Source organism: Bufo bufo, chromosome 2, assembly GCF_905171765.1.
Source record: "Bufo bufo chromosome 2, aBufBuf1.1, whole genome shotgun sequence".
Taxonomy (NCBI): Eukaryota; Metazoa; Chordata; class Amphibia; order Anura; family Bufonidae; genus Bufo; species Bufo bufo.
In genome coordinates, this window is record NC_053390.1 from 494,386,578 (window position 1) to 494,412,441 (window position 25,864).

Sequence of the window (25,864 nt, forward strand, 5' to 3'; positions counted from 1 at the left end):
AGTGAAAACTCATCTCTGAAAAAGCTTTTATGCAGACGGATCTTCGGATCCGTCTGTATGAAAGTAACCTACGGCCACGGATCACGGACGCGGATGCCAATCTTGTGTGCATCCGTGTTCTTTCACGGACCCATTGACTTGAATGGGTCCGTGAACCGTTGTCCGTCAAAAAAAATAGGACAGGTCATATTTTTTTGACGGACAGGAAACACGGATCACGGATGCGGCTGCAAAACTGTGCATTTTCCGTTTTTTCCACGGACCCATTGAAAGTCAATGGGTCCGCGAAAAAAAACTGAAAACGGCACAACGGCCACGGATGCACACAACGGTCGTGTGCATGAGGCCTTACATGCAGCTGGTGCCATTGCCCGCAGCATGTAAGGGGCTAAACAGCCCAGATTGTCACTGCCAGTCCAGGCTGTTAGAGCAGGAGTGCTGCTCTTGTGTATGAACCAAGCCCCCGCTCTGGGCTGCATGGGAGACCCAGCCTAAGAACTTCATTGTTCAAAAAGAGTAAGCTATCCTGAGGATAGGCCGTCAGTACAAAGTGCTGTACAAACTGAAGATGACAATTACATTTTCAGATTCTTAATTAGGTCTTGGACTTAGGTATGGTACTACTTCTCAAAAGCTATGCATGGAAAGTGCTTTGTTCAACTGTAAAGTTGCATATGTGCTATGATTGTTTAAATATTTTTTCTTTTTCATTCAGGTCACATTTCTTACAATGTTCCTTCTAATCATATTGATTCCAATGTTGAAAGACCCTCATCTCGAGGTAAGTCAGTTTTTTTAATGTATTTGTTTCACAAAAAATCAGGCTTGATTGTAAAGTTGGATAATGCAGTAAAAAAATCTAATAAAATAATAATAATAATATGAACACAGTTCTATGTCAGACTATAAGAACCCCTTCTCCACTGCTCTTTCTGCAATAAGAGACAAAGATTATGAAGCACCATCCCCTAGTTAAACCCCATCACTCAGACATAGGTCATCTGAAAATGAAAGAGCTAAGGAGAATATCAATACCTATGTTGTCAGTAAGATTATTATAAGATTTTCCCCCCAAAGTATTCTTGTGATTCTCCCCTTTTTTGATTGCTTTATTCTTGTATGTGTCCTCTGTTTTGATTTATGCCTGTCTTACCTTTGTGTTGCTGATTTTCGGTGGACTGTGATACGTGGGGGCAGCACAGAACCCTGCAGGGAGTCTAATGTCAGTGTGGGCCTACGCATGGCTTGACATTAACCCCTTAAGAACCCATGACATACATGTATGTCATATCTGTCTGGGATTTAAAGACCAGTGACGTACATGTACGTCATGCTCATCAGCGGCAGAGATCCGGCAGTCACTGATAGCCGGACCCCTGCTGTATGCCCTGGCATCGATAAAAACATTGATGCCGGCGCATTAACCCTCGCACTGCCGCGGTATGTGCAGGATAGTGCCAGGTGTGGGGTGGCCATCGGGTCCCCGAACTGCTGTGTTGGGGACCCGATGGCAGGGAAGGCAGCCCGATGCCTTCCGTGACAGACTGTGAGATCCAGCCACCTGGATCTCACAGGCAGGAAGCTGTAAGTGTATTACAGTGTGTAATACACTCAGAACCAATGATCAGACCCCCAAAAGTTGAAGTCCCAGAGTGGGACAAAAAATAAAGTTATAAAAGAAGTTAAAAAAAAGAAAGTTTAAAAAAAAAAATTAAAAGTTTCAAGTAAAAAAAAAAAAGCGCCCTTTTCTCAAAATAAAGTAAAAAAAATTGTAAAAAATAGGGGAAAAAGAAAAGTAGACATATTAGGTATCGCCGCGTCTGTATCAACCGGCTCTATAAAAATATCACATGACCTAAACCCTCAGGTGAACACCGTAAAAAAAAGAAAATGCTAAAAAAAACACTTTCTTTTTTACCTTACATCACTAAAAGTGCAACACCAAGCGATCAAAAAGGCGTATGCCCCCCAAAATGGTGCCAATCTAACTGTCACGTCATCCCGCAAAAAAAAGAACCCCTACCTAAGACAATCGTCCAAAAAATAAAAATAAACTATGGAGACAATAAAACATTATTTCTTTTGTTTCAAAAATGCTTTTATGGTGTTAAATGTAAAAAATAATAAAAGTATACATATTAGGTATCGCCGCGTCCGTAACAACCTGCTATATAAAAATACCACATGACCTGACTCCTTAGATGAATACCATAAAAAAGATTTTAAAAAACTGTCAAAAAAGCTATTTTTTTGTCACCTTACATCACAAAAAGTGTAATAACAAACGATCAAAAAGTCATATGCACCCAAAATAGTGCCAATCAAACCGTCATCTCATCCGCAAAAAAATAGACCCTACCTAGTGCAATTGCCCAAAAAATTAAAAAAAAACTAATGCTCTAAGAATATGGAGACTAAAACATGATTTTATTTTATTTTTTAAATGATATTATTGTGTAAAACTTAAATAAATTAAAATATTTTGACATATTAGGTATTGCCACATCCGTGGCAGAACCTGCTGTATAAAAATTTCACATGACCTAAACCCTCAGATGAACACCGTTAAAAAAAATTAAGAAAAAGTGGGTCAAAAAGCCATTTTTTTGTCACCTTACATCACAAAAAGTGTAATACCAAGCGATCAAAAAGCCATATGCACCCTAAAATAGTACCAATCAGACTGTTATCTCATACCGAAAAAATGAGCCCCTACATAAGACAGTCGCCCAAAACATTCTAAAAAACTATGGCTTTCAAAATGTGGAGACAAAAAATGCTTTATTATGTAAAACTGAAACAAACAACGAAAAAAGTAACGCATCCGTAAAAACATGCTCTATAAAAATACTACATGATCTAACCTGTCAGATGAGCATTGTAAATAATAAAATAGGTGCGAAAACAGCTATTTTTTTTTTTTACCTTGCCTCACAAAAAGTGTAACATAGAGCAACCAAAAATCATATATACTCTAAAATAGTACCAACAAAACTGCCACCTTATCCCGTAGTTTCCAAAATGGGGTCTTTTTTTGAGTTTCTACTCTAGAGGTGCATCAGGGGATCTTCAAATGTGATATGGCAACTTAAAATTATCCCAGTGAAATCTGCTTTCCAAAAACCATATGGCGTTCCTTTCCTTCTGCGCCATGCCGTGTGCCCGTATAGCAGTTTTCAACCACATATGGGGTGTTTCTGTAAACTGCAGAATCAGGGCAATAAATATTGAGTTTTCTTTGCTTTGTTACTGGAAAAAATTGATTAAAATTGAAAATCTGCCCAAAAAAAGTGAAATTCTGAAATTTTATCTACATTTTCCTTTAATTCTTGTGGAACACCTAAAGGGTTAACAAAGTTTGTAAAATCAGTTTTGAATACCTTGAGGGGTGTAGTTTATGGGTGGTTTCTATTATGTAAGCCTCACAAAGTGACTTCAGACCTGAACTGGTCCTTAAAAAGTGGGTTTTGAAAATTTTCTGAAAAATCTCAAGATTTGTTTCTAAACGTCTAAGCCTTCTAACGTCCAAAAAAAATAAAATTTACAAAATGATCTAAACATGAAGTAGACATTTGGGAAATATAAAGTAATAACTATTTTAGAAGGTATCTCTATCTGTTTTAAAAGCAGAGAAATTGAAATTTTGAAAATTGCTAATTTTTACAAATTTTTGGTAAATTTGATATTTTTTATAAATAAAAATAAAATATCTTGACTCAAATTTACCACTGTCATGAAGTACAATATGTGATGAGAAAACATTGCTTGGATAAGTAAAAGCGTTTTAAAGTTATCACCACATAAAGTGAGACATGTCAGATTTGCAAAAAATGGCCTGGTCCTTAAAGTGAAAAATGGCAGGGTTCTTAAGGGGTTAATGTAGGAGCTCTGTTATGTGGCATGGTGTTGCTGTAGAGCAGGGGTGGGGAACCTTTTTTTCTGCCGAGGGCCATTTGGATATTTGTAACATCGTTCGCGGGCCATACAAAATTCTCAACTCAAAAATGTGACTGCTATATTTAGTCTAACATATAATTGACTTAGGGGTAAGTTACAAAAATTGCAGTACAATGAAAAAAAATCTATAGCACTATATTTTTGCAGCACAACATGGTGCCTGCGCTATATATTACATATAGTACAGGCACCGTTTTGACCACACATAGCAGTCTAATTTTTAAGTTAAGAATATTATGTATTTAGTTCTTTATTTGGCATTAATGGCAGCCAAGCTCATCCCAGGGCGGTCCAGAGAGAGGTTCACCCAGTTTTCACTCTCCTTGCCACTGTCTCAGCCTCTTCTTTCCCAACTGTCCCTGCCTTTGTCCCTTTCTCAGCCTCAGATTTGCACCCCCACCTCCTATCAGACCTCCCAGCCTACATCAGCCTTAGTTCAGACTCCCATCAGACCCCCAAGCCTCAGATCAGACCCCCCAGCCTCAGATCAGATCCTTATCAGACCCTCCCAAGCTGTAGATCAGACCCCCCACACCCTCCTTTAGCTTTAGATCAGCCATTAACAGATCCCCCAGCATCCAATCAGACCTCAGATCAGACGTTTAAAAAAAAAATAATTAAACTTACCTCTCAAGCTCCGGATGGCGTTGCCACTCCGGATGGCCGGATGGCGTTGCCACTAGGCAGATTCACTTACCCTCACTGGTCTTCTTCCCGCCGCGCTGTACTGTGACCTGACAGCGCACAGGGTACTATACGTGTCAGGACAGAGAGTGGGCCGGAAGAAGACCAGGGAACGTGAGGACAGCCAGTGTGCAGTGCTGTTCTCAACTTACTGTGCCACCCGCATGCTAATGACCGCTTCCATAATGGAAGCGGTCATTAGCATTTCATTATGTATTCAAGCAGGGGGCCGGGGGCCACATGAGATAATCCCATGGGCCATATTTGGCCCGTGGGCCGGAGTTTCCCCACACTTGCTATAGAGGGAAGGACCAATAATAATGTGTAAGAGTGTCACTAGTGCTCTGTGCATGCTACAAAGCAGTTGGCCTATTACAGTTGGACCAAGGAAGTGACTGAAAATGCAATAAAGGGTTTTTCTGTTATTAATGATCTATCATCAAGAATTCAACTCCTGACATGCCTTCCAATCTGTGGAGGGAACCGCTGTGCTTGGGCAAGTACTGCTGCCACTTCCTTGGTCTGTGACTTCAGGTCCTGCAGCTCAGTCCCATTAAAGGCATTCTCCAGGTATTATTTAAAATGTCTGTCAACCCCAATATACTTAACATTTTAATGACAATTTTTTAGCCAATGAGAAGTATGAAAGAAGACAGTGGGCTGGTGTTTTTTTGACCATAACAATTATTTTTTTCCTGTCGATGTAGCCATTAGGAATGAGCGAATCTATTTCGGATGCAACAGCCGAAGTCGATTTGCATAAAACTTTGTTCCAATACTGTACGGAGCAGAAGCTCTGTACAGTATTAGAATGTATTGGCTCTAATGAGCCAAAATTATTGCTTCGCAAAGTCTCGTGAGACTTTGCATAATAACTTCATAAATTAATTTGTACTGTAAAAAAAACATTTCCCGAACTCAGGTTTGGTTTCAAGGTACCACCTGGTAATACAGGAGAAATTACCGTATTTTTTGCTTTATAAGATGCACTTTTTCCCCCTCCAAAGTGGAGGGAAAAAGTCAGTGCGTCTTAAAAAAGGAAGGTGACCCAAATGTGTAACCTGCTGCAGCTCAGGAGCTCTCACTAACGGCTCCTGAGCTGCCATGAAACTGTAGAAGGGCGGGCGGGCAGCTACACAGAACTTAGTGTGGGCAGGCAGATGGGAATGTGCTTGCCATTCTCTCATGCTGCGCTCTCTTTGTTATGTCCTGGGTGGGCGGTGCGGCCCGGAGTGCATGAGTTCGCACAGGCTAGCAGTCTTCAGTGAAGCCGCCAGCCCACACATACAGTAGGTGAACCCGATTTTGTGTCAATCTCGCTCTCTTTCTCGGCGAGATTGAGCACCTACGAGCCCCATCGCGGGAGCCAGCGCCGAGCTGGCTTGCCGCGATGGAGACAGAGCCGTCATAGAAGCGACGGGAGATCCGACTTGGATTCCCGCCAATTCTACACGTGTGCGGCGTTTGTTATGAATTCTGAGGGGGAAGTCCCCGCCGGATTTTAAATAAAAATCCGGCATGGGTCCCCCCCTCAGGAGCATACCGGGCCCTTAGGTCTGTTATGGGTTGTAAGGAGAGCCCCCCCTACGCCGAAAAAAACGGCGTAGGGGGTCCCCCTACAATCCATACCAGACCCGTATCCAAAGCACGCTACCCGGCCAGCCAGGAAGGGAGTGGGGACGAGCGAGCGCCAAACCTGAGCCGTACCAGGCTGCATGCCCTCAACATGGGGGGGTTGGGTGCTCTGGGGCAGGGGGCGCACTGCGGCCCCCCCACCTCAGAGCACCCTGTCCCCATGTTGATGAGGACAGGGCCCCTTCCCGACAACCCTGGCCGTTGGTTGTCGGGGTATGCGGGCGGGAGGCTTATCGGAATCTGGGAGCCCCCTTTAATAAGGGGGCCCCCAGATACCGGCCCCCCACCCTAAGTGAATGAGTATGGGGTACATCGTACCCCTACCCATTCACCTGCAAGAAAAGTGGTAAAAACACAAATAAACCACACAGTGTATTAAAATATTTTATTTTTCTGCTCCGGAGGCCGCCCCCTGTCTTCTTTATTAGCTCTTTTACCAGGGGGGGCTCTTCTTCTTCCGCTATCCCGACGGGTCTTCTCCGCTATCCGGGGGGTCTTCTCAACTCTCCGGGGTTCTCCTTCTGTCTTCGCCGCTCTCCGTTGTTGACTCGGCGCACCCCGGTTCTTCGACTCGCGAGATCTCGGATTTTAAATAAAAATTTAGCGAGACGAAGAACCGGGGTTCTCCTTCTGTCTTCGCCGCTCTCCGTTGTTGACTCGGCGCACCCTGGTTCTTCGTCTTGCGAGATCTCGGATTTTAAATAAAAATTTAGCGAGACGAAGAACCGGGGTTCTCCTTCTGTCTTCGCCGCTCTCCGTTGTTGACTCGGCGCACCCCGGTTCTTCGTCTCGCTAAATTTTTATTTAAAATCCGAGATCTCGCGAGACGAAGAACCGGGGTGCGCCGAGTCAACAACGGAGAGCGGCGAAGACAGAAGGAGAACCCCGGAGAGTTGAGAAGACCCCCCGGATAGCGGAGAAGACCCGTCGGGATAGCGGAAGAAGAAGAGCCCCCCCTGGTAAAAGAGCTAATAAAGAAGACAGGGGGCGGCCTCCGGAGCAGAAAAATAAAATATTTTAATACACTGTGTGGTTTATTTGTGTTTTTACCACTTTTCTTGCAGGTGAATGGGTAGGGGTACGATGTACCCCATACTCATTCACTTAGGGTGGGGGGCCGGTATCTGGGGGCCCCCTTATTAAAGGGGGCTCCCAGATTCCGATAAGCCTCCCGCCCGCATACCCCGACAACCAACAGCCAGGGTTGTCGGGAAGGGGCCCTGTCCTCATCAACATGGGGACAGGGTGCTCTGAGGTGGGGGGGCCGCAGTGCGCCCCCTGCCCCAGAGCACCCAACCCCCCCAGGGTGAGGGCATGCAGCCTGGTACGGCTCAGGAGGGGGGGGGGGGGGGGCGCTCGCTCGTCCCCACTCCCTTCCTGGCTGGCCGGGTAGCGTGCTTTGGATACGGGTCTGGTATGGATTGTAGGGGGACCCCCTACGCCGTTTTTTTCGGCGTAGGGGGGGCTCTCCTTACAACCCATAACAGACCTAAGGGCCCGGTATGCTCCTGAGGTGGGGACCCATGCCGGATTTTTATTTAAAATCCGGCGGGGACTTCCCCCTCAGGATTCATAACAAACGCCGCACACGTGTAGAATTGGCGGGAATCCAAGTCGGATCTCCCGTCGCTTCTATGACGCGCTTGCTGGGATGTGCTGTCACTATTCCAGTGAGTGCGAGATCTCAGCACCATGTCGCCGAGTATCAGCGCGACGCTGTCGTGCTAAAAGCACAATATCACAAACACCTACTGTACATTGAGGCACTAAGCAGCACCTTGGGCGGTCTGGTGGCTACAGTGAATGCTAAGTGATGCCGGCAGCCTGCGCTTCCATTTTATTCATTGCTGCGCTGCACTTTACTATCGTTGGGCGGGCTGGCGGCTTCACTGAATGCTAAGTGATGCCGGTAGCCCGCGCTTCCATTTCATTCATTGCTGCCCTACACTACAGTATGGTTGGGCAGGCTGGCGGCTTCTCTGTATACCCTGTAATGCTGCCAGCGTGCAAGTCCTTCCACTCACCCCAGCAGCAGGGTACCTCTGTGCTACCTTCTGTGCTGATTGGTGGTGAGCGAGTCCTGCTTCCCCCTGCCTCCACCAATCAGCTCCATACATTTCCTCCACCAATCAGAGTCCCACATTGTTCGCGCCATATGACTTCCCCCTTGTCCGGGTACCGTAGATTGCTGCCTAAGTCCCATGGTGATGACAGCTCAAGGCAATATACGGTACCCTAATGAAAAATGTGTGCCAAATATGACTATAGCTACCCTCGTCCATAGGAATCCACCCATGTACTGCAGTATATGGGTGGATTCTTATGGATGTGGGGGGTTATAGTCATATTTAAAATAAACACTGTTCTGTAATTGGCATGTGTCTGTTAAATATGACTATAACCCCCCTCATCCATAGGAATCCACCCATGTACTGTAGTATATGGGTGCATTCCTATGGATGAGGGGGGTGTGGGGGTCAGCTCAATAGTAGTAGGCACAGCAGTCAGAGACAGTGACACAATGGCACAGTTCACACAGGGGTTTGCCCGTTTTCTTTATTCTCATCCACAAACAAAATATAAGGCCTTTACATTCAGGCAAAGATACAAAATAAATTCCTGCTCGGCTGAGCACTAACTAAACATAAAGTCACCCTTTCTATACGAGCGGCCTACTACCAGCCACACGACACAATTCAAAAAAAACTCACAGTATCCTTTTTGTTGTTTGCACAGACTTCAGCAGCAATGGTGAAAGCCAGTCAGTTCAACCAGTCCCCACCCAGACATGCTCATAGTGCAAACCTTTATAGCCCAGAAATGAGCTGAGCTCCATCACCTGGCTGAGAGCTCTATATGAAACCTGTTCTGGACAGGAAGGGAATGAGGAGCCCCGCTACCAACCTGCATCCTCATTCCATTAAAATCCAGGCCCGACAACACAATTTACCAAAGTCCTCAGCAAACTATGCTTTGCTAAGGCCTCATGCACACGACCGTATTTTTTTGCGGTCCGCAAAACGGGGTTCCGTTTTTCCGTGACCGTTTTTTCGTCCGTGGGTCTTCCTTGATTTTTGGAGGATCCACGGACATGAAAAAAAAGTCGTTTTGGTGTCCGCCTGGCCGTGCGGAGCCAAACGGATCCGTCCTGAATTACAATGCAAGTCAATGGGGACGGATCCGTTTGACGTTGACACAATATGGTGCAATTTCAAACGGTTCCGTCCCCCATTGACTTTCAATGTAAAGTCAGGAGTTAATATACCATCGGATCAGAGTTTTCTCCAATCCGATGGTATATTTTAACTTGAAGCGTCCCCATCACCATGGGAACGCCTCTATGTTAGAATATACCGTCGGATTTGAGTTACATCGTGAAACTCAAATCCGACAATATATTCTAACACAGAGGCGTTCCCATGGTGATGGGGACGCATCAGGTTAGAATATACTAAAAGAACTGTGTACATGACTGCCCCCTGCTGCCTGGCAGGTGCTGCCAGGCAGCAGGGGGCAGCCCCCCCCTCCCTCCCCTGTAGTTAACTCATTGGTGGCCAGTGCGGCCGGCCCCCCCTCCCCTGTAGTTAACTCATTGGTGGCCAGTGCGGCCGCCCCCCCCCCCCCCCCTCCCCTGTAGTTAACTCATTGGTGGCCAGTGCGGCCGCCCCCCCCCCCCCCTCCCCTGTAGTTAACTCATTGGTGGCCAGTGGGCCCCCCCCTCCCCTGTAGTTAACTCATTGGTGGCCAGTGGGCCCCCCCCCCCTCCCCTGTAGTTAACTCATTGGTGGCCAGTGCGGCCGGCCCCCCTCCCTCCTCTGTAGTTAACTCGTTGGTGGCCAGTGGGCCTTCTCCCCTCCCTCCCCCTCCTAATTAAAATCTCCCCCCTATCATTGGTGGCAGCGGAGTGTACCGATCGGAGTCCCAGTTTAATCGCTGGGGCTCCGATCGGTAACCATGGCAACCAGGACGCAACTGCAGTCGCGGTTGCCATGGTTACTTAGCAATTTGTAGAACCATTATACTTACCTGCGAGCTGCGATGGTCTGCGTCCGGTCGGGAGCTCCTCCTACTGGTAAGTGACAGGTCCGGCCGGGAGCTCCTCCTACTGGTAAGTGACAGGTCATATCACTTACCAGTAGGAGGAGCTCCCGACCGGACGCAGACCATCGCAGCTCGCAGGTAAGTATAATGGTTCTACAAATTGCTAAGTAACCATGGCAACCGGGACTTCAGTAGCGTCCTGGTTGCCATGGTTACCGATCGGAGCCCCAGCGATTAAACTGGGACTCCGATCGGTACACTCCGCTGCCACCAATGATAGGGGGAGATTTTAATTAGGAGGGGGAGGGAGGGGAGAAGGCCCACTGGCCACCAACAGGTTAACTACAGGGGAGGGGGGGGGGCACTGGCCACCAATGAGTTAACTACAGGGGAGGGGGGGGGCGGCCGCACTGGCCACCAATGAGTTAACTACAGGGGAAAGGGGGGGCCGCACTGGCCACCAATGAGTTAACTACAGGGGAGGGAGGGAGGGGGGGGCCGGCCACACTGGCCACCAATGTGTTAACTACAGGGGGGGGGGGGCTGCCCCCTGCTGCCTGGCAGCACCTTCCAAGCAGCAGGGTTCAGTCATGTACACAGTTCTGTTAGTATATTCTAACCTGAAGCGTCCCACCATGGGAACGCCTCTGTGTTAGAATATACTGTCGGTTCTGAGTTTTCACGAAGTGAAAACTCAGCTTTGAAAAAGCTTTTATGCAGACGGATCTTCGGATCCGTCTGTATAAAAGCTAACCTACGGCCACGGATCACGGACACGGATGCCAATCGTGTTCTTTCACGGACCCATTGACTTGAATGGGTCCGTGAACCGTTGGCCGTGAAAAAAATAGGACAGGTCATATTTTTTTCACGGCCAGGAAACACGGATCACGGATGCGGCTGCAAAACGGTGCATTTTACGATTTTTCCATGGACCCATTGAAAGTCAATGGGTCCGCGAAAAAAAAAAACGGAAATCGGCACAACGGCCACGGGTGCACACAACGGTCGTGTGCATGAGGCCTAAAGCAGACCATCTTTTCCTGGATTTCAGATATCTCACCCAGGTTTCCTAGTTGAGATATCCACCTCCTGTAGCATAGTACATGGTATATGAAAGAAACCTAGGGGAAATATAACGATTCTCTACTACTTTTCCAGTCACTCTCTCACAGGGGTTATAATCACATAACAGTGTCATCCACAGATGCCCCTATAATATTGTCATCCACATATTTCCCCATAACAGTATTATCCACAGATTCCCCATAATTATGTCATCCACAGATCCCCCATAACATTGTCATCCACAGATCCCCCATAACAGTGCGTCATCCACAGACCATCATTAGTTCAAAACCCACCAAAAGCACACCACCTGGTTCAAAATTATTTTTTTTTTCAGATTTTCCTCCTCCAAAACCTAGGTGTGTCTTATCATCAGGTGCTTCTTATAAAGCGAAAAATACGTTAATTTATTAAGTTATTATGCGAAGTCTCACGAGACTCGCTCGGTACAGTATTCAAACGAAGTATTATGCGAATCGACTTCGGATATTTTATCCGAAGTCAATTCGCTCATCCCTAGTAGCCATGTAAGGGATTGTTTTTGTGTGGTGAACTGAACTTAAACTTTATTGACATCACCGTGTTCAAAAACGCCCACACTGTTAAAATATAAAACATGGAACAGTGTTTTTGAAAAAAAACAAAAACGTAAAATTGCTGATTCACTGTTCTTTTGTCGCTTCACCTCCCAAATAAAATTGATTGAAAAGTGATCAAAAAGTCATACACATCCTAAAATGGTATAATTGAAAACTACAGATTTTCTAACAAAAAATAAACCCTCAAAAAGCGTAGACTTAAAATGTAAAAAGTTTTTCGGTATTAAAACACGAGAAAAACTATGCAAATATGTTATTGCTGTAATCACACTGATCTGGAGAATGAACAGGTCAGTTTTACTGCACAGGGAACGCCATACAAACAATATTTGGGATTTTTTTTTCAGCTTCCCGCTACATTGTATGCAATAGTAAATGATGCCACTAGAAAGTACAATTAGAAAGTCCTGCGCAAAACAGAGTGAACAGAAAAAGAAAAAAGTTATGGTTGGGCAAGTCCGTAAGTTAAAAATAAAAACACAAAAATGAAAAATCCTCCAGGATTTAATGGGTTAAAACTATTTATCTTTAGTTTATATCTACAGATCCAGCAGAATAACTGACTGCTTAATTCACACAGACCTTTTTTTTTTTTTTTTTTTGCATGAATCACTACATGTAAATATGCGAAACTTTTCTTTATATCATGCTAGTGCATGGGACGGGTTGTTAATTTTCTGTATTTATCGTGACGCCAATTGCAGCGTGCGCAGGGTACTACCCCAGGGCCCTTCCAAGGTGTTATAATGCAGGTCCCAGATTAGGAATGCCAGAGTGGTGTAATGGCTTATAATGTCTCTATAGGGTGGTGATAATTGTGTCAACGGTGTCTCCTACCTGGGTATGGCTGAACTCCTGGCTCCTGGCTCACTTGCAATAAATTTGAGTGTAGTGATAGTAGGAGTAATAGAGGAATTTTGTAGCAGAAATAATGTCCACACCTTTAGATGAAGTTCAACCGTTTCTTTACTGAAGATAACTTGGTATCCAAGCAGTATACAGCTTTGGTCTCTGGTCCCAGCAGGTTTTAGCAATGATTGGCAGGAAATAAATGCTTCTGCTTTAACCCCTTAGGGACCCATGACGTATCGGTACGGCATGGTTCCCGAGTCCTTAAGGACCCATGACGTACCGGTACGTCATGTGGTGTTCTGATCACCGCCGCCCGGCGGGCGGTGATCGGAGCAAGGTGCCTGGTGCCTGCTCAAATCATTGAGCAGGCACCTCGGCTAAATGCACGGGGTGGTCCCATGACCCCCCCCCGTGTCGGCGATCGCCGCAAACCGTAGGTCAATTCAGACCTGCGGTTTGCGGCTTTTCTAAGTTGCGGCGGCGGTGGTGCCATGGGGCTGTGGGGGGGACCCGATGGCATGGAAGGCATCGCGCTGCCTTCCGGTGACGAGCCTGTGAGATCCAGCCCCCTGGATCTCACAGGCCGGAAGCTGTATGAGTAATACACACAGTATTACTCATACAGCCAATGCATTCCAATACAGAAGTATTGGAATGCATTGTAAAGGATTAGACCCCCAAAAGTTCAAGTCCCAAAGTGGAACAAAAAATAAAGTGAAAAAAGTTGAAAAAATAGTTTCCCCCCTAAAAAAATTAGTTTCAAGTAAAAATAAACAAAAACGTCATTTTCCCCAAATAAAGTAAAAAATAGGGGGGGGGGGGAGTATACATATTAGGTATCGCCTTGTCCGTATCGACAAACATCTATATCTGTATCTATAAACATATCACATGACATAACCCCTCAGATGAACACCTTAAAAAATAAAAACTGTGCTAAATAAACCATTTTTTTGTCACCTTACACCACAAAAAGTACAACAGCAAGCGATCAAAAAGGCGTTTGCCCACCAAAATAGTACCAATCTAACAGTCACTTCATCCCGCAAAAAATGAACCCCTACCTGAGACAATCGCCCAAAAAATAAAAAAACTATGGCTCAGAATATGGAGAAACTAAAATATCATTTTTTTTGTTTTAATAAAAGCTGTTATTTTGTAAAAACTTACATAAATAAAAAAAAAGTATACATATTTGGTATCGCCGCATTCGGATCGACCGGCTCTATAAAAATATCACATGACCTAACCCCTCAGATGAACACCGTAAAAAATTTAAAATAAAAACTGTGCTAAATAAACAATTTTTTGTCACCTTACATCACAAAAAGTGTAATAGCAAGCGATCAAAAAGTCACACGCACCCCAAAATAGTGCCAATAAAACAGTCATCTCATCCCGTAAAAATCATACCCTACCCAAGGTAATCGCCCAAAAACTGAAAAAATTATGGCTCTCAGACTATGGAAACACTAAAACATGATTTTTTTTTGTTTAAAAAAAGAAATCATTGTGTAAAACTTACATAAATAAGAAAAAAGTATACATATTAGTTATCGCCGCATCCGTGACAACCTGGTCTATAAAAATATCACATGATCTAACCTGTCAGATGAATGTTGTAAATAACAAAAAATAAAAACGGTGCCAAAACCGCTATTTCTTGTTACCTTGCCTCACAAAAAGTGTAATATAGAGCAACCAAAGATCATATGTACCTTAAACTAGTACCAACAAAACTGCCACCCTACCCCGTAGTTTCTAAAATGGGGTCACTTTTTTTGAGTTTCTACTCTAGGGGTGCATCAGGGGGGCTTCAAAGGGACATGGTGTCAAAAAAACCAGTCCAGCAAAACCTGCCTTCCAAAAACCGTATGGCAGTCCTTTCCTTCTGCGCCCTGCCGTGTGCCCGTACAGCGGTTTACGACCACATATGGGGTGTTTCTGTAAACTACAGAATCAGGGCTATAAATATTGAGTTTGGTTGGGCTGTTAACCCTTGCTTTGTAACTGGAAAAACATTATTAAAATGGAAAATCTGCCAAAAAAGTGAAATTTTTAAATTGTATCTCTATTTTCCATTAATGCTTTTGGAACACCTAAAGGGTTAACAACGTTTGTAAAATCAGTTTTGAATACCTTGAGGGGTGTAGTTTCTTAGATGGGGTCACTTTAATGGAGTTTCTACTCTAGGGGTGCATCAGGGGGCTTCAAATGGGACATGGTGTAAAAAAAAAAAAAAAAAAAGTCCAGCAAAACCTGCCTTCCAAAAAGTGTATTGCATTCCTTTCCTTCTGTGCCCTTCCGTGTGCCCGTACAGCGGTTTACAACCACATATGGGGTGTTTCTGTAAACTACAGAATCAGGGCTATAAATATTGAGTTTGGTTTGGCTGTTAACCCTTGCTTTGTAACTGGAAAAAAAATATATAAAAATGGAAAATCTGCCAAAAAAGTGACATTTTGAAATTGTATCTCTATTTTCCGTTAATTCTTGTGGAACACCTAAAGGGTTAACAAAGTTCGTAAAATCTGTTTTGAATACCTTGAGGGGTGTAGTTTCTAAAATGGGTCATTTTTGGGTGGTTTCTATTATGTAAGCCTCGCAAAGTGACTTCAGACCTGAACTGGTCCCTAAAAATTGGGTTTTTGAAAATTTCTGAAAAATTTCAAGATTTGCTTCTAAACTTCTAAGCCTTGTAACATCCCCAAAAAATAAAATATCATTCTCAAAATGATCCAAACATGAAGTAGACATATGGGGAATGTAAAGTAATAACTATTTTTGACGTTATTACTATGTATTATTGAAGTAGAGAAATTGAAAATTGGAAATTTCCAATTTTTTACAAATTTTGGGTAAATTTGGTATTTTTTTAATAAACAAAAATGTGTTTTTTTTACTTCATTTTACCAGTTTCATGAAGTACAATATGTGACGAAAAAACTATCTCATGATGGCCTGGATAAGTCAAAGCGTTTTAAAGTTATCAGCACTTAAAGTGACACTGGTCAGATTTGGAAAAAGTGGCCAAGGTGAAATAAGGCTGAGTCCTTAAGGGGTTAAACTTGGAGCTTGCAGGATAAGTCGTCTGCTTGGTAGCTCTGTAATTGTGACAGGAATTAATCTTCTGCTATTTTCTATAACTTCTGCTTTGTGGGGACAGACTAGCTGAGGAGGAATGGCTTCTCCTAGGTCTCTGGACTTCTCTCAGATGATTTCTCAGGGGATGCTTTCTTCCTGGAATTCTGGGGATTGTCTGTAGTTTTTTGCTTCTTCATCCAGCTGAGGCTGAAGGAGCTCAGACTGGGAATATGGCTAAGTCTCAGACTGAGACTTGGTCCTTGCTGTCTTCCCTATACAGGGGGGAAACTCAACTGGCCCTAACTGGTTTTTCCCTCCCTTGCTGCAGGAAGATGGAATACTCCACTTCTCTTCAGCAGGGGGCAGACTAGAACAGGATCGTTCCACTCTGAACTGCCATAACATTAAAACTATCTCTACCAATGATGCTGCCACCTGCTGGTATACCAGGAAAATGACTTGAACAATTGCATTTAACATAGGTTTATGCACATTTGTGGAGGACATAAGCAAAATCACATCTGATGACAGTGTAAAAGCTCTTAAAATATAGTAGCGGGGTAGAGGCGTGTAGTAACACAACTCTGGAGTGTTACACTAGTTGAAAGTGGTATCTTTCTGCAGGCTGATGTTTAGAGAAGCAGTCACTAAAAATAAAGGAATATAGAGAGATACTGCAGATTCTCTCTCTTTCTGTGGGGTGAGGGTTCGGATGGTTGCAGTATTGGATAGACATCTAATTTGCTTAGAATGCTGAGCGCAGCACTAGCACAGCATTTACTAAAGACAGACTGCAGACATGGAAAGATTTGTGTGTCTAAGATAGTTAACTTTCTATCATAATTACCATACCAATTCTCCTTACCACTGAATTGGAAAGGTTTCAGCATTGTAGAAGGTGTTATCAATATGAGTAACACTGTAAGTCATAATGCAGAATTCCAAACAACAAGGTTGGGGTCTGAGGAGAGACTGAGAAGTGGAGGTGATTTATTTTAACTCCTTTCAGCCAAAACCTTTTTGAACCAAACCCATAGCCCTATTTTTGAATCTGTTCTAATAACTACCCAAGTGACTCTGAAACTGTTCTTTAACACATTGCACTTTATGTCATTAGTCATGGTTGGTTAATATATTTCGTTTTTATTTTTATTAAATTTGCAGAGAATGTTTAAATGTTTTCTATATTTAACCTCTTCCCGACATCTGCTGTACATGTACGGCAGATGTCATGTCTGTTTTACACAGCAGACAATCCGTGGTATACTTTTAACCCCTCCAATGCTCTTGTCAGTTGTGATGAGATCACTGGAGCAGTTTGATTCAGAGGCCTGTCATAGCAAAGTTCCTATACAGGTGAAACTCGAAAAATTAGAATATCGTGCAAAAGTCCATTTATTTCAGTAATGCAAATTAAAAGGAATTGCATTAATGCAGCTTAAAATTAGAATTTTGTGAAAAGGTTCAATATTCTAGGCTCAAAATGTCACACTCTAGTCAGCTAATTAATCCATATCCCCTGAGCAAAGGGTACCTCAAAATTGAGACTTTGGGTTTTCATAAGCTGTAAGCAATAATCATCCAAATTATAACAAATAAAGGCTTGAATTTTTTGAGTTTTATCTGTAGAGCCTTGCCTTTGGCAGACCTTGATTGGAATGTAGTATTTCCCCCATAGACTGCAATTATTATTTGTTATTATTATTTATTTTAAAGCACCATTTATTCCATTTGAGCTGTAGATCCAGATGGGGTTACACAAATATAAAAATGCAGTAAACAAACTATTAACAAACTGGTACAGAGGGGTAGAGGACCCTGCCTGCAAGAGCTTACAATCTATAATGAGAGAAACTGAAAAGGTGGGTTTTAAGGTGACTCTTGAAGCTTTGGATGTTGGGGGAGTCTGAAGTGTTGGGGTAGAGAGTACCAGAGTAGGGGAGAGGAACATTAGAAATCTTGTAGTCGGCTTTGTGAAGAACAGATGAGAGGAGAACAGAGGAGGAGGTCCTGTGAGGATCTGAGTTTATGGGTGGGGATGTATTGAGAAAACAGGTCACAGATATAAGGAGAGGACAGGTTGTGGACGGCCTTATATGTATATTAAACTGAATTCCCTGAGCAATGGGGAGCCACTGAAGAGATTGGCAGAGGGGGGAGTTAGAGAAGAAACAAGGGGAGAGGTGTTTTAACGGGGCAGCAGAGTTGAGAATAGATTGGAGGGGAGCGAGAGTGCTTTATGACATAATTTTAAAATGTACTGTTATTTTTTGGGGGACGTTAAAAGGCATAGAAGTTTGACAGCAATTTTCAAAGATTTCAAGAATATTTCCAAAACCTATTGTTTGGGGGGTTATTTGAGTTTTGAAGTGACACCCCATAAATCACCACATTTTTTTAAATATTATTGAAAATATTCAAAACAGCATTTTGAATTATTTAAACTTTTTAGGTGTTTCACTGTGTTTAGGTACATATCAAAAGATTTGATCAGTGGGGATCTGGGAGCTGACCACTAGGACAAGAAGAAAGGTAGCTAGACGGACTCAATAGGCCCATCTTGATTGTGTCTCCTGCAGCGAGGAGAGAGATTGCGGTATGTGAGTGTGTCTCTCTCCTCATTCTTGCACCTAGACCCCACTGATCAAATCTTTTGATATGTCTGTGTGTCCGATGGCCACATCAGCATTATGATTGCCTTCAAAGGCCCATTTATAATTGTAAGAATATGTAAATGCATAGCTACATGTCGATCATGTTGGATTTCTTGCAGTTCTGGGGTTGTGGTTGTGGCAAACGTGTGAGTCGCGCTGCGACCCAATTCATTTCTATTGGAGCACCACTACATTGTGATACCCGTTGTGACAGTTGTCACCATTTAACCATATCCCACCACATCACACTCTTGCAGTAGACAGATAGTGAAAACGGTGTATAAGGGTAAGCAAGAACTTACCGCAAGGAGTATAGAAGAATGTGTGGAAGGATAATAGTGTCTAGCACATTGTAAGGAGCGAGTGTGGAGTGAGCACTGTCGGCATCCGTAAGTAGAGACTGTGCCTGCCCAGGAGGCAGCCCCAAGGGGGAAGTGCTTAAGGCTCTATGTAAAGTGCTGTGATAGTACTATGCATTAGCAGAGAGCCTGGGCTAAACTAGTAGGCACAGGCACCGTAGCTTGTATACTAAGCAAGTATCTAGCAGAGCTCTGTACTGGAAGAGGGGCAGGCACCATGAAAAACTTGTGTAAGGAGTGCCATATTTAGTGTGAGTACAAGCACAAAGCACCTACTACATCCTCCAATGAGAGTGGAGAGCCAGTCCTTCACATGGTTCATAGACCCTCAACAAGAAAATAACACATACAAAACAATAAAATGCATAAAATAGTACATTCCATGGAAAATTTATGTACAAATTCTATCTTATGGCATACATAGATGCACATACATGTATTGTTAAAGTCCAGTAGACCATAGCTCAAAAGAAAAAAATATATACCGTATTAACGAGTAGGCCAGTGAAAAATCCACTATATTGGTATATTACCTCCTCCCCATCCCAATATAAAAGTTCATATTTGGAATTGCTGACATTAACTCTCATGACCAGGCGATTTTCTTTTTTTTGTTTTTTGGTCCCAGCCCTCAGAAAGCCATAACTTTTTTATTCTTCTGTTCACATAGCTATACGATGGCTTGTTTTTTGCGGAACAAGATGCCCTTTCTAATGGCACGGTTTACGGTTGCATACAATGTGATGGGGATTGGGAAAAAAAAGTTTTTGGGTTTTTGTTTTTACGGTGTTCCCTATACCATAAAACTGACCAGTTACTTTCATTCTTCAGGTCAGCAATGCCACAAATGTATATTTTTTTTATTGCGTTTTTATACTGAAAAAAAAATCCTGAAAAAAAAAATACATTTTTTCTTTTAGTTTCCATTTTATGACCCCTATATCTTTTTTATTTATGTCTGCGGAGCTGTGTGAAGACTCATTTTTTTGTGGGGCGATCTGTACTTTCTTGTGATACCATTTTGGGGTGTGTACAACTTTTTGATCACTTTTTATTGATTTTTTTGTGGGAGGAGAAGCGACCAAAAAACTACCAGTTTGACTTTTTTTCTGTTTCGTAGTTTTCTCGTATGGGATAAAAAAAATTATATTCTAATAGTATCGGCATTGTGTATATATATATATTTTACATGTTTTAACAAGCAATCGTTGGATTGCTTTTCTGTCACAATTTGGCGTGGGAAGGAAACCCACTGAACGTAGGAGGGAAAGGGGTGTAGGGAAAAGGCCCGATAACTAGGGAAAAGAGCAGGTCATCTCCTAGAGAAACCCTAATCAAAGTCCTGACTGACTGCAAGTATGAACTGACCCCAGAGATAGGCGAGTTCATACACATGAACCTAAAGTCCTAACTCACCCTGTAGGACCCTGGTACTAATGTCAGGACAAGATACAATCTAAGCCACAAATTGCTCCACAAGGAACCTGTCAGATAAAACCACGTGTTGCCACTCTTCACTGATCTCCTGGCACCTGTCAAGGGTACGTCCGTGACATTTTCTCATCTATAAGGATTTTATTGTATTTCTATGGAGCCCTGCTCAGGAGTGGGCACCATCTTTAAAGTCCCAACCGCCAATGTAAACAGCTGTATGACGAATGGGAAGGGGTTAAAGCCTGAAAAAAAATATACTGAATTCTGATAAACACTTAAATATCTTTGGTAAATCTCTATCTCTAACCTTTCAACCAACTTTGCAATAATTTTTACTACAGTGTGTCCATGAGGAATAACACTATTTCTGGCTATTTTATATGACTTGTATCTTGCGTTTTTAGCAGTTTTCCCCTTTGAATGCTGAATGTCTAGCTTGCAGTTCTCCCAGAGATGTTGGGTGAAGAGTAGCTTCCATCTACTGCACACAGAAAGTAGAGGAGATCTGCTTCCTAACCTCTTACTCAGAAGCAGCTCCATGATTATGGAGAGGTACTGACCTGTATGGTTGTAAAAAAAAACACTTGGTCTGAGATAGACATGCTACTTAGTTGAGCCGTCTCTTTGTGTGTGTCTTGCACAGCTCCTGCTCACTCCTTCCCTCCCCCTTCCATTCCTTTGTACTTTTATTGATGTGTAGTATGATAATGTGATCCTTCTGTGGATGGGTTTAAGACCTTTTTAAGCTGGAAAGCATGTAGCCCTAGTGGATTATATCACTCAACATAAAAGATCTAGAAAGTAAACCAGGGGTGTGCAAACAAGCTTGAGGATTATCATATAATCTCTGCAAATAAGGAGGGGGATAGAGTTCAGATGATGACGTGAAGCAAATGACAATTGGTATTACTCACCATATTATGCCCTGCAAGAATTGGGAAGGGACCTTGTACCACCCTGCCTATCAAATACAGATCACCTGCCCCGATAGGGAAGACCTTGCCAGGAAGCTTACCCTCAAAAAGTCATATTCCTATAGTTGTCATAGTTATCCCTTACACCATTCCCAACATGACATGTTTCATCCCGCTGGTTAGGAATTTTCAGGGGATAAGTGGTGCCTATAGATACTAGGGTAATCAGTTACACAAAAAAGCTCTGTTACATACAGTACGTGGCCAAAAATAAAAAGTAGCCCCTCACTGGATAAATGGAAGAGCCTATGTAAAGCCAGTGGCCAGTGAGCTCAGGCCATATGGTATACAGCAAAGCATCTCCAATAGCAGTGATTCATCCACGCTCCACACAGAAGTCGTCATTCATGCTTCACAGTTAGTACCTGCCTGGCCCCTGAGGGGGTTCGCTCTGTTAGGCAGGGTAAGCGAACGCAGTACAGAGGCAAAAACCAGTTGGTAAAACAAAACTTCAGTGTTTATTCACACATAAGGCAAAAACAAAATGACAGTTGGCAGTTTGGGTGTTCGTTCACACAATGGAAAGTCCACAGAACAAAACAATCACCAGCAGTTTTTTCACCAGCAGTCCAAAGCAGGCTTTTAGGGGGCCTGTTTTCCAGCGTGCGGCTCTCAGCCCTCCAGCACAGCACAAAGCCTCAGATCCCAAACACAGACACCTTGCTGCTGAGCCCAGCTGTCTTTTAAGGACAGCTAGGTGTTGTCAAAACCCGGATCGGCACTTAAAATCCAGTCCGGTGTTTGACCCCCACCTGGCTGTAGATCAGCCCAGCAGCACACACTGGGAGGAAAATACCTGTCCTCCCAGACCATACCCTTCACTGTGTCACACCCCTTACATGGGAGGGAGCACCAGGCTGGCAGAGTTCATGCTGTCAGGGGTGGGAATTACAGTGACAGCCACATGACATTGTTTCAGGTTACTAAGCAACAACCGGACATGCTGTCAGCACAGTCAGATTACAGAGGACAGCTGATGCCTTTGCAGGTATAAAATTAAAGACATTCAGTAGAATTCTCTTGACGTTAAAGAGCAGATAGCCTGGCACATTTATTAACCCCTTAAGGACACAGCCTTTTTACACCTTAGGACCAGGCCATTTTTTGAAAATCTGACCAGAGTCCCTTTAAGTGCTGATAACTTTAAAACGCTTTGACTTATCCAGGCCGTTCTGAGATTGTTTTTTCGTCACATATTGTACTTCATGACACTGGTAAAATGAAGTAAAAAAAAATATTTTTTTGCACCAAAAAATACCTAATTTAACAAAAATTTGGAAAAATTTGCAAATTTCAAAGTTTCAGTTTCTCTACTTCTGTAATACATAGTAATACCCCCAAAAATTGTGATGACTTTACATTCCCCATATGTCTACTTCATGTTTGAATTGTTTTGGGAATGATATTTTATTTTTTGGGGATTATAAGGCTTAGAAATTTAGAAGCAAATCTTGAAATTTTTCAGAAATTTACAAAAACTAAATTTTTAGGGACCAGTTCAGGTCTCAAGTCACTTTGCGAGGCCTACATAATAGAAACCACCCAAAAATGACCCTATCTAAGAAACTACACCCTTCAAGGTATTCAAAACTGATTTTGCATACGTTGTTAACCCTTTAGGTGTTGCACAAGAGTTATTGGCAAATGGGGAGGAAATTTTGTCTAATTTTTCATTTTAACCCATTTTTTCCACTAACAAAGCAAGGGTTAACAGCCAAACAAGACTGTATCTTTATTGCCCTGACTCTGCCGTTTACAGAAACACCCAATATGTGGCCGTAAACTACTGTACGGCCACACAGCGGGGCGTAGAGTGAAAGGTGCGCCGTTTGGTTTTTGGAAGGCTGATTTTTATGGACTGGTTTATTTACACCATGTCCCATTTGAAGCCCCCCTGATGCACCCCTAGAGTAGAAACTCCCTAAAAGTGACCCCATCTAAGAAACTACACCCCTCAAGGTATTCAAAACTGATTTTACATACGTCGTTAACCCTTTAGGTGTTGCACAAGAGTTATTGGCAAATGGCGATGAAATTTGAGAATTTTATTTTTTTGCCTAATTTTCCATTTTAACCCATTTTTTTCCACTAACAAAGCAAGGGTTAACATCCAAACAAGACTGTATCTTTATTGCCCTGACTCTGCTGTTTACAGAAACACCCCATATGTGGCCGTAAACTACTGTACGGCACCCCTAGAGTAGAAACTCCATAAAAGTGACCCCATCTAAGAAACTACACCCCTCAAGGTATTCAAAACTGATTTTACAAACTTTGTTAACCCTTTAGGTGTTGCACAAGATTTAATGGAAAATAGAGATACAATTTCAAAATTTCACTTTTTTGGCAGATTTTCCATTTTAATATTTTTTTTCCAGTTACAAAGCAAGGGTTAACAGCCAAACAAAACTCATTATTTATGGCCCTGATTCTGTAGTTTACAGAAACACCCCATATGTGGTCGTAAACTGCTGTACGGGCACACTGCATTGCGCAGAAGGAAAGGAACGGCATACTTTTTTTGGAAGGCAGATTTTGCTGAACTAGTTTTGACACCATGTCCCATTTGAAGCCCCCCTGATGCACCCCTAGAGTAGAAACTCCAAAAAAGTGACCCCATTCTAGAAACTAAGGGATAGGGTGGCAGTATTGTTGGTACTAGTTTAGGGTACATATGATTTTTGGTTGCTCTATATTACACTTTTTGTGCGGCAAGGTAACAAGAAATAGCTTTTTTGGCACCGTTTTTTTTTTTTTGTTATTTACAACATTCATCTGACAGGTTAGATCATGTGGTAATTTTATAGAGCAGGTTGTCACGGACGCGGCGATACCTAATATGTATACAATTTTTTTTATTTATGTAAGTTTTACACAATGATTTCATTTTTAAAACAAAAAAAATGTTTTAGTGTCTCCATAGTCTAAGAGCCATAGTTTTTTCAGTTTTTGGGCGATTATCTTAAGTAGTGTCTCATTTTTTGCGGGATGAGATGACGGTTTGATTGGCATCTATTTTGGGGTGCATATGACTTTTTGATTGCTTGCTATTACACTTTTTGTGACGTAAGATGACAAAAAATGGCTTTTTTTACACCGTTTTTATTTATATTTTTTTACGGTGGTCATCTGAGGGGTTAGATCATGTGATATTTTTATAGAGCCGGTCGATACGGACGCGGCGATACCTAATATGTATACTTTTTTTATTTATGTAAGTTTTACATAATGATTTCATTTTTGAAACAAAAAAAATCATGTTTTAGTGTTTCCATAGTCTATGAGCCTTAGTTTTTTCAGTTTTTGGTCGATTATCTTGGGTAGGGTATGATTTTTGCGGGATGAGATGACTGTTTGATTGGCACTATTTTGGAGTACATGCGACTTTTTTGATCACTTTTATTACCTTTTTTGGGAAGTAAGGTGGGCAAAATTTCAATTTCATCATAGTTTTTTATTTTTATGGCGTTCACCGTTCGGGTAAAGTAACATCACCGTTTTATAGATCAGGTCGTTACGGACGCGGCAATACAAAACATGTGTAGGGAATTTTATTTTTTTCATTTTTAATCAGTGATAAATGTGTTTTTTGATTTTTACTTTTTTTTTCACTTTTATTCACTTTTTTTTGACCCAGACCCACTTGGTTCTTGAAGATCCAGTGGGTCTGATGTCTGTATAATACAGTACAGTACAATATATATTGTACTGTACTGTATTTTACACTTTGTCTGAACAGATCTATGCCTTTTAGCACAGATCTGTTCAGCACCATGGACAGCAGGACGCCTGAGACGGCGTCCTGTTGCCATGGGAACCTTCCCCGTCTGCTCAGTACTGGTCAGAACTGCGCAGACGGGGAAGGTAAGGAGGGGATCTGTCGGGGGGCTGTCTGGGGGCTCTCTCCCTCTCCATCGGGGGGCTGCAAAGGCACAGCAGCCCCCCGATGGGAGAGGGAGGGAGCTCCCTGCGCTGTTAACCTTTTCCATACAGCGGTCCGTACGGACCGCTGTATGGAAAGGGTTAAACGGCTGACATCGCATCGCAGATGTCAGCCGTTTATACCAGGGTGCCAGCAATGTGCTGGCACCCTGGTATACCCACTAGAAGCCAACGATTATACAAGGGGAGGCGGGCGGGGGATCGCGATCCCGCCTGCCGCACCGCCCGCCTCCCGCACCGCCCCAACCGCCCGCAACCCTCCCCCTGCACCTCCCGCCACCATAAAATCATTCGGGGGTGCAGGGGGGATTGAATAAAACGTTATTTTAGACATAAAGTTTCTGATCCCCGCGGTCAGGGACCGCGGGGATCAGAAAATGCAGAAATCACAGCAAACCGCAGGTCTGAATTGACCTGCGGTTTGCCGCGATCGCCGACATGGGGGGGTCACGGGACCCCCCCGCGCATTTAGCCTAGGTGCCTGCTCAATGATTTGAGCAGGCACCGGGTTCCGATCACTGCCAGCCGCACGGCAGTGATCGAAAATACACAGGGCGTACATGTACGCCCTGTGTCCTTAA

The 25,864-nt window shown here is 43.2% G+C and overlaps 1 protein-coding gene across 2 annotated transcripts in view; it reads left to right on the plus strand.

Moving 5' to 3' along the window:
• The window catches only part of ADGRL3 (adhesion G protein-coupled receptor L3), a 1,148,457-nt gene that overhangs the window by 294,927 nt on the left and 827,666 nt on the right, over nucleotides 1–25,864 (plus strand). For both annotated transcript variants that reach the window (XM_040417792.1, XM_040417793.1), the window contains exon 6: nucleotides 716–781. In XM_040417792.1, the coding sequence (XP_040273726.1) occupies nucleotides 716–781 (66 nt within the window). The remainder of the gene's footprint in view (nucleotides 1–715; nucleotides 782–25,864) is intronic.